A 9,836-nucleotide genomic window follows, 5' to 3' on the forward strand; every position below is an offset into this window, starting at 1 on the left:
TGTCCCAGTGCGTTTTTGAGAAACTTTCACTGCTGTGCAACAGAGGTGTCAACAGCCTCCAAGAGAAATCTGTAGAAGGTGCGCTATGGGGGAATGTCAGGGTCACCTCAGCTGTAGACAAATGGTGTAGAAAGGAGGTCCTAGGAAGGGAGGTGAGGGAACCAGACAAACCCCGAACCCTCAAGCAGCAGTTTCCAGCCAAACCCAAATTATGGTAATAAACAAAATCTTCATGTTGCCTAGGTAAGACAATAGGATGTTTAAGAGTTGACTGGAGCCAGGCATGGTGGCTCACGCCTGTAATCCCAACACTTTGGGAGCCTGTGGCAGGAGGGTTGCTTGAGACCAGGAGTTTGAGACCAGCCTGGGAAATATGGTGAAACCCCATCTCTACGAAAAATACAAAAAAAAAAAAAAAAAAAATTAGCCAGGCATGGTGGTGCCTGTAGTCCCAGCTACTTGGGAGACACAGATGGGAGGACTGCTTAAGGCCGGGAGGCAGAGATGACTGGGGTGTGTATTTACAGGAATGGGGGGGATCTGAATGTAAGGTGACTTGTAAGCAGCATGGTCTAGAAAGGTGGACCAAGAGAGGGAGACTCGGCATTCTGCTTCTATGTTGTGGCCTGGCTGGTTGGATTTGCCTTCACTCCCATCAGTTGGGGAATGAACATAGCAAGACTAACAATAGACATTATGAACTCTGAGGTTTGAAACTCTGGAAAGCCCCAGCATGTCGAGGTGGCCCCCATGCTGGGCTTGGCTGGAAGGGTGGTGTGGTTTGGAAGGGGTGGGGGGCTGTGGAAACAAGTCCAACAAGATGGGCCCACTCTGAGCAGGAACCAGAGTTTTTCTCTATGGGTCTTACAGTTGCACTTTGTCCCCATCCAAGAGAAAACAAAAACAGAAACATTGGGGAGGGGACTTTCGCACCTGACTGGGGGTTGACTAGACCACCTGGGTCCCTTCAATCCCCCACACTCTACAAAATGTTCAGCAGCAGGACAATATGGAGACAAAATGGATTTGTTCACAGAATGTATACTTTTTTTTTTTTTTATTAAATCAAGTTAATTCACAGCCGGGTGTTGTGGCTCACACCTGTAATCCCAGCACTTTGGGAGGCCAAGGTGGGTGGATCACCTGAGGTCAGGAGTTCGAGATCAGCCTGCTCAAAATGCCGAAACCTCATCTCTACTAAAAATACAAAAATTAGCCAGGTGTGATGGCGTGCACCTATAATCCCAGCTACTCAGGAGGCTGAGACAGGAGAATCACTTGAACCTGGGAGGCGGAGGTTGCAGTGAGACGAGATCACACCACTGCACTCCAGCCTGGGTGACAGAGTGAGACTCCGTGTCCAAAAAAAAAAAAAAAAAAAAAAAAAAAAAAGAAAAGAAAAAAAAAAAAGAAATTAATTCATACACCATAATTAAACAATTCCATAGTTTTATAGTATTTTTACCAAATCGTGCAACCATTACTATTGTTCAATTCCAGAACATTTTCAAAACCTCCCAAAAATAAATCCTATGCTCACTAGCAGTTACTCCTCTATCCCCTGGCAACCACTAATCTATGTTCCATCTCTATGGATTTGCCTAGTTGTATATTTCATATAAATGGAATACAGTCTGTAGCCTTGTACACCTCTCTGGTTTGTTTGACTGAGAAGGATGTTTTCAGGGTTCACTGATGTCGCAGGGTGTGTCAGTGCTTCATTCCTTTTTATGGCTGAGTAGTCCAAGGAATATTCTATGCAAACATTTTATTAATCCACTCATCAGATAATGGACATTTGGGGTGTTTGGGTTTACTTTACAATTGTAATTATGTAAGCATATTCTTTGTCTACTCCTTCCCACAAATTAAGGAAAATCAGTAGCAAAATGAAGGGCAAGCAACTAAAACAGCCAGCAACTGGCACACAGACAAGGAAAAACACCTTTGGTTTTTAGGTTAAGCCAATGAAGAGTGGGGCCGAGATTTGGTATCCACCTAGTTCAAAAGCCCTAACGCTTTCCAAGCCTATGTCTGAGTTGAGTCAATCCACTAAACCATCAAGTCAACCCATGGGAAAGTCCCTGGATCAGCAGGAAGAGCTACAAATTACAGATCATTGGTTTTTAATCTGTCTTCCAGAGACGCCTAAGAGTTCATGCAAGCAACTCATGGGCCCCCAAGGGGGCTGTGGCTGGAGGTTGGATAGGTAGAACTCTGAGCCTGGTCCCCATCCCTGCTTTAAATAGAACAGCCTTGACTGAATTGCTTTATTTGTGGGGTTTCTTCTAAGAGTTAATTTGGAACAAATAAAGGGTGTTCTTGGCTTTAAAACAGTTTGGCAAGCATTGGTCAAGGTGGTTGTGGAATTGCTGGACTGGGACTGGGCCTCTCTGACAGTTGCTCTTACGAGTTCTTCTGAAGAACTTTGATGGTGACCGTCTTCACCTCTGTGTAGGCCTTAAGCCCATCCTCACCCAGCTCCCTCCCGTTTCCAGATTCCTTAAACCCTCCAAATGGCGTGTGGCAGGTGACGATGTTGTAGGTGTTTACCCACACGGTCCCGGCCTGGAGTGCCTGGGTGAAGTACATGGCCTTGTCCAGGTCCCGGGTGAACACAGCCGCAGCCAGGCCATACCTAGTGTTGTTGGCCCTCTCAATCACCTCCTCAATCTTCTTGAACTTGAACAGGGGCTGCACAGGCCCAAAGATCTCCTCTTTGGCGATCCTCATGTCATCCTGCACGCTACCAAAGACAGTAGGCTTGATGAAGAAACCACGCTCCCCAAAACGCTCTCCACCACAGAGCAGTTTTGCACCCTCCTTCTGGCCAAGTTGGATGTAGCCTAGGACTCGTTCAAACTGCTCCTTGTCCACCTGAGGCCCCTGCTGGGTGTCCAGCTCAAAGGGGTTCCCCACTTTCCTCTGCTTTGCTTTCTCCACGGTTCTCTCGAGAAACTCATTGTAGATGGATTCTTCCACAAAGGTCCGGGAGCCAGCACAGCAGCACTGGCCCATGTTGAAGAACAGGGCTTCGTGGCACTGCTCTACGGCGTGCTCCATGTCAGCATCGGCCAGCACGATGCTGGGGCTCTTGCCGCCCAGCTCCAGGGTGACTCTCTTGAGGTTGGAATCGCCAGCTGCTTTCTGGATCAGGTGGCCTACCTCGGTGGAACCGGTGAAGGCAACTTTGTCAACATCCATGTGCTGCGCGATGGCCGCACCTGCTGTTGGGCCATAGCCCGTGATGATGTTCACCACCCCAGGGGGAAAGCCCGCCTCCTTGATGAGGGAGGCCACGTACAGGGCAGAGAGGGGTGTCTGCTCTGCCACCTTCATAACCACAGTGTTGCCTGTGGCAAGCGCCGGGGCGAGTTTCCAACCCTGCATTACCAAGGGAAAGTTCCATGGGATGATCTGGCCACAGACACCAACGGGCTCATGCCGGGTGAAGCAGAAATGCTCACCATCCATGGGGATCGTCTTGCCATGCCACTTGTCAGCCCAGCCGGCAAAGTACCGATACACCTTGATGACCTCATCCAAGTCCAAGGCGTAAGACTCTTGAAAAGGCTTCCCATTGTCCAAGGTCTCCAGTGAGGCCAAGTAGACTCGATCCCGCTCCACTAGGTCTGCCAGGCGGTTCAGCAGCCGGCCCCGCTCAGAGGCATCCATCCGGCGCCATGGGGACCCCAAGCGGAAGGCCTCCCGGGCTGCTTTCACGGCCAGATCCACATCAGCCCGGTCACCTTCAGCCACGTGCCCGATGACCTCCCCGGTGGTAGGGTTGACCGTCGGGAAAGTCTTCTTGCTGACTGCATCTTGCCATTCGTTGTTGATGAACAGCTGGTTGTAGGAGATGCCTGGGTTCAGAATGGGGCTTGGGAGGGCTGCTGCCGAGGAGTACCGGGCAGTCCTGCCCTGCAGGCAAAGCAGCCGGGGTGCCAGGAAGCGCAGCATGCTGACCACTCTGGAGAGGGACAAAAGAAACCAGGGTGAAAAGGTGGGGATAAGGCAGGTGGCAGCACGCAAGGGTCCACCAGCTCAGACATTCCAAGATTCCAGCATTAAGGATTGTCACCTCTAGAAACAGACTGTAAGAGCTGTGAGGGCCCTGATGAACTCTCTGGGCCAACTCTATCACGTCCTGCCTATCCTCAGCTCACTCCCTCACCTCTGCCGGGTCTCAAAAGCCACTGTCTCAGCAAGACCTTCCCTGACCACCCTTTATAAAACTGCAACTCTTCCCACCCCAACACTCTCTGTCCCCCCTACCCTGCTTTACTGCTTCTCTATCTCACATCCCAAATACTATCTTTACAGGCTTCTATGTTTGTCTGTCTCTCCCCAATAAAATGCAAGCTCCATGAGCACAGGAAGTTATTTTTCTGTTTCATTCATCGCTATGTCCCCGAGCCTAGAGATATGCCTGGTGGCTCAGCACATAGTACTGAATGATACACTGAGGAAACACTGAAATTGCCACAAAGGCTGTCTAAGAATTGACTAAGACTTGAGTAGAAATCAAAGAGACTTGGAGACAGTTGTTCTCTGAGAGGGACCTGCTTCACTTCACCTCTGTGCCTTAGTTCCCCCACATGTGAAATGCCTCATGGGGTTATGTTGAATGATGTCTTGCATATAAAAACCCTGGCAAGTTCCACTCAGGACATCAGGACTGGCCGTGCCTCAGAAAGTGACCTAGCCCAGCATCCCCCAACCACAGGTCTCAGCATAGCCTTTTCAGCTTTCCCAGAAGTGCAGCAAGTCAGGAGGCAGCTAAGAAGAAAAGCTACAACTCTGAGAAGTGTAGACTTCGTTAAAACAACTACTGTTATAAAACTTAAAACAGCGGATAATACATATTAAATGAAAATTAAACGGAGTGTAACGTTCCCAGATTAGTTGAAGCAGTTATTTTTCAGTCAGAATTTGAATCTCTCTGCCTTTGATGTCTCATGAATCTTGCACCGCTCAGCAGTAAAATGGAATTGCACCTGCCTGTCCCTTCACCCCCAGCCTCTCACCCTCCACCCCCGGGGCAGGCAGAGGAACAAAAAACTCAATCAGGAAAGCAAGGCTCCATGTAGGTCCCCAGCCCCAAAAAAATCAACGTGATAGGCATGGTGGCTTACACTGGTAACGCTTTGGGAGGCCGAAGTGGGAGGATTGCTTGAGGCCAGGAGTTTGAGACCAGCCTGAGCACACAGCAAGAACTCTGTCTCTACAAAAAAATAAAAATAAATTTGCCGAGCATAGTGGTGCATGCCTGTAGTTCTAGCTGCTTGGGAGGCTGAGGTAGGGGGAAACACTTGAGCCCAGGAGGTTGAGTCTGCAGTGAGCCATGATTGTTCCACTGCACTCCAGCCTGGATAACAGAGCAAGACTGTATCTAAAAATAATAATAATAATAATCAATGCTGACCAAGGAAGTTTCCCTTCCCCTTGGGGGTGTTACAAATAAAGCTCAAAATCCTAAGGAAATTGAACACTCGAACAAAGGGTTCTTAGCGAAGCAATTTTACTTCTGCACAGACGGGTGCCTCCTTGGCCAGTTGCCATGAGAGCACACCTGAACAAAGGGGCACAAGAGCCTTTATTCCTGATGCAAGTCCTGCCCCTGTACCCTTTCCCCATTGGCTGGGGTCGGGTCGTACAATCTAAACTAATCCCGGTTGGCTAAACATTTGATTTTTTTAGATAGAGTGGGCATGTAAAAGAAAGTGGAGAGAAAGGGAAAGGGGTGTCTGTCATGAGCTAGAAAGTTAGTCCTCTTTCCAAATAAGCAAAGGAATGTGAGCTGGTACTGATAATGCTTGGTACTGTGGCGTGCCTGGGCATCTAACAAAGGCAAAAAGGAAAAAAATGAAAAAAAAAAAAAAAAAGGGTGGGGAGCTACTATGAATTAAATAATAAAAGATTGATAAGATTATTTGAAGAGAAACCTCATCATATCCCACAGGGGGAAGCTGAGTCAGTAGATCTGCCAGGGGTGCCCCAGGGTTCCATTTAGCTCACGACTTTGCCATATGCTGGGACAGAGCGCCCTTGCCAACAACAGGCCTGGCTCTGAGGGTGAGGAGACCAAAAGGAGGTAGGGGAAAGGGGAGTCACCAATCCATGGGGTAAGGATTGGAGGGGTGAAGCAGTCAGGAGAGGTGGTCATACGCCAAGGCTGGCAAACCTTTGCAGTCACACAAAGGCTGTTCCAACTCTTGGGGCCTATATGGGGTCCCTGCCGGGGCCTCCACTTGCAGATAGGAAGATCACAGCTCAGAGAGCATCATGCTTTACAGTTTGCAGGCCGTCTTCTCAAGGGAAATTTGCCAAGCCTCTCTCAGCCCCTAACTGATCAGGGTCGATGATGACCCCCATTTTGCAAGAAGGCTGGGCACCAGCGAGGTTCAGGGACTCACCGAGGATGCACAGCAAGAAAGTATAGGAGCCTCACTCCAGATTTCCACAGGCCTAACTTTGCACATCCTCCAGAATATGGGCAATTTTTTACAGTTCATTCACTGCGGGAAGGACCGGACCTTCTCTATCCGCGAGGACTGCGGCGGCGCCCATCTCACCCCTTCTGTGGGGGAAAGGGCGCAGCCTCTGGGTTTGTCCAAGCCTCGGGGCTATGGTCAGGAGCCCTCTGTTGGAGTGGGCCGAGTGGGCAGGAGTGTTGAAGTTGAGCTAACGTGGGAAGGTCTGGGGGCGTCTGTGTCCTCGGGGCCCCTGTACCGTCACCCAGAGGCAGGGGCTGGGATTAGGGGGTGTGGAGAGAGTCCTACCATGCAACTGTGTCCGGAATTGGTGGGTTCTTGGTCTCACTGACTTCAAGAATGAAGCCGCGGACCCTCGCGGTGTGAGTGTTACAGTTCTTAAAGATGGTGTGTCTGGAGTCTGTTCCTTCAGACTTTCAGATGTGTCTGGATCGTCTTCCTTCTGGTGGGTGGTCTCGCTGTCAGGAGTAAAGCTGCAGACTGTCGTGGTGAGTGTTACAGCTTTTAAAGGCAGCGCGTCTGGAGTTGTTCATTCTTCCTGGTGGGTTCATGGTCTCGCTAGCTTCAGAAGTGAAACTGCAGACCTTTGTGGTGAGTGTTACACCTCATAAAGGCAGCGTGGACCCAAAGACTGAACAGCACCAAGTTTTGTTGCAAAAAGCGAAAGAAAAACGCTTCCACAGAGTGCAAATAAACCTGAGGGTGTTGCTACTCGCTGGCTCTGGCAGCCTGCTTTTATTCCCTTATCTGGCCCCACCCACATCCTGCTGATTGGCCCATTTTACAGAGAGCTGATTGGTCCGTTTTAACAGTGCTGATTGGTGCGTTTACAATCCTTGAGCTAGACACAGAGTCACAAAGTGCTAGTTAGCTAGATACAGAGTTAGCTAGATACAGAGTACCAACTGGTGTATTTACAAACCTTGAGCTAGACACAAAGTGCTGACTGGTGCGTTTACAATCCTTGAGCTAGATACAGAGTCACAGAGTGCTAGTCCTCCCAAGTCTCCATTAGGTTAGCTAGATACAGAGTACCAATTGGTGTATTCACAAGCCCTGAGCTAGACACAGAGTGCTGATTGGTGCACATACGATCCTCCAGCTAGATATAAAAGTTCTCCAAGTCCCCATCCAATTCAGGAGCCCAGCTGGCTTCACCCAGTGGATCAGGCTGCACCCGGGCTGCAGGCGGAGCTACCCGCCAGTCCCGAGCCGCGCCTGCACTCCTGAGCCCTTGGGCTGTCGATGGGACCCCGCGCCACCGAGCAGGGGGCGGCGCCCGTCGGGGAGGCTCAGGCCGCGCGGGAGCCCACCGTAGGAGAGGGGCTTGGACATGGCGGGTTGCAGGTCCAGAGTCCCGCCCCGCCGGGAGGCAGCTAAGGCCCAGCGAGAATTTGAGTGCGGCGTCGGCCGGCCAGCACTGCTGGGGGACCCGGTGCAACCTCCGCAGCTGCTGGCCCGGGTGCTAAGCCCCTCACTGCCCTGGACCGGCGATGCCAGCCGGCCGCTCCGTGTGCTGGGCCCGCCGAGCCCGCGCCCGCGCCCGCGCCCGCCGGAAAGCAGGGGTTCCCGCCCGCGCTTCTCACTCCACACCTCCCGGCAAGCAGACGAAGGAGGCTCCGGCCTCAGCCAGCCCAGAGAAGGACTCCCACGGTGCCGTGGCCGGCTGAAGGGCTCCCCAAGCGCCGCCAAAGTGGACGCCGAGGCCGGAGGCCGAGGAGGCGCAGAGAATGAGGGCTCCTAGCACATTGTCACCTCTCACAACGGCGGAAAGGCCAGCCCCCAGATGGGGACGCCGGGGCCCAGAGAGGAAAGCCCCCACGCGGCGCCGGGAGCTGCGGCTTCCCGGGGGAGCCGAGGGAAGACCCGCGTTAGTTACCTGCAGCAGGCTTGGGCTCAGGTTCAGGATCAAGCTCGGCTTCAGGCCCGGGCCCTCCCAGCTCTGTCCAGCGGGCCGCCTAGGGCTGGCCGCAGGTCCCGCCTCCGCGCAGCCTGGGACCCAGAGGCCAGTGAGGCTCCGCCTGCGCCTGGGGCGCTGCCTACGTCCTGCCACCGGCCAAGGCCGCTCCTCCCTCGCCCAGCCCGGTCTTTTTCTCGGTCCCCGCCCCTCTACCCCCGGCAGCCCGCACCGCTTCAGTTCTCCCTCCCTCGCGTCTCCGCATGCCCAGTGTCCACGTTGCTCAGATCTAGGGTCCTAAGGCACTGGTTTGGGAGCAGAAACAGAGACGCAGAGAGGGACAGGGGCTTCCCCAGGTCACACAGCAAAGTTTTCGGAGACCGAACCCCAACTACACTTTGCCTTTCTCCCCGCTGCAAGACGCTGCTTGACTGCCATCCTTTAGACTCCCCTTAACCTCCTCTCTGCCTCGCCTGTCCCTCATTTTTTTTGTCCGGGATTCACTAATTTCTGTCCTCCACTTTCACTGCCCCTTTCTTCAGTTCCTTTAAGAAGATTTTATATTTGGGCATTTTTCAAAGTACATTTTTGTTCTAAGGACAAAAAGAATGTATGCACAGTGTAGAAAGCTTGGAAAACACAGGAAAGGATGAAAAAAGAAGAAAAAGATCACCTGTAATCTCTTCACCCACGGTCACCATTATTACGGTTGGGTGTTCGTCCTGCTGGTATTGTTTCCTCTGCATCTTTCAAGAATTATTTTAATAAAAATAAAATCATGTAGCAACCTCTGTGGTGCTGCTGTAAAAAAATTTAAACACTTAGCGCTGTATTTTGAAGTTCTCTCCTAGCACTAATTACAGATGACATTATCCTCTCCAAGGTGGCATAGAATTCTGTTGTAGGGGTAAACTGTTGGATATTTAATTGTCTCCATTTTGTTGCTATAAAGGTTGCCAAGATGGAGCACTGAACACGCATCTCACTCACTCCACCCTCACTGCACCTTCCTTCTGGCTAGGGTGGTCCAAACGCTAACTGCCATGTTTCCCAGCCTCATTTGCAGTTAGAGTTCTGGATGTGGACTAGATGCTGTTAATCAGTAGTACTCTGCCGGATGTGGAAGGCGGGCACGCGTTGGAGGGTATTGTCCTGCCCCTGTAGGGCGGCACTAGCAGGAGAGCAGAAATACGAGATGTTCTGCGGCAGCATTCCTTGTCCCTTCTCCAGCTTCCTGGCTGTGGACTGGCCTCTATGGCTGTAGTCGCTCCTTGACCTGGCTTCCTGCTCTTTGAATGGAGGCTGCAGGAGATTGTCTGAAGTGGCCTCAGACAGTCACGAGGCTGGTGGGCCATGTCCATATTGTCCTGAGAGTCAGTCCGGGTCTGGCTAAGGCTTGCTTCTGCCTCCCACACTTGCAGCAGCTCTGTGAGCACCCAATTCCC

General features: G+C 51.7%; 1 protein-coding gene across 2 annotated transcripts; it reads right to left on the minus strand.

Moving 5' to 3' along the window:
- Positions 1–1,432: 1,432 nt before the first annotated feature.
- ALDH1B1 (aldehyde dehydrogenase 1 family member B1) lies at positions 1,433–8,526 on the minus strand. 2 transcript variants are annotated; one of them, XM_050762162.1, is made up of 2 exons: positions 8,374–8,526; positions 1,433–3,970 (listed from the first exon to the last, which is right to left on the minus strand). In XM_050762162.1, exon 2 carries the CDS (start codon positions 3,958–3,960, stop codon positions 2,407–2,409), a length of 1,554 nt encoding a protein of 517 aa, XP_050618119.1. In that variant the 5' UTR covers positions 3,961–3,970; positions 8,374–8,526; the 3' UTR covers positions 1,433–2,406. The 2 variants fall into 2 exon arrangements, with proteins under 2 accessions (XP_050618119.1, XP_050618120.1); XM_050762163.1 differs by lacking the exon at positions 8,374–8,526 and adding an exon at positions 6,783–7,657.
- Between the last annotated feature and the right edge of the window lie 1,310 nt (positions 8,527–9,836).

This window comes from Macaca thibetana, chromosome 15 (assembly GCF_024542745.1).
Source record: "Macaca thibetana thibetana isolate TM-01 chromosome 15, ASM2454274v1, whole genome shotgun sequence".
NCBI classification, from domain to species: Eukaryota; Metazoa; Chordata; class Mammalia; order Primates; family Cercopithecidae; genus Macaca; species Macaca thibetana.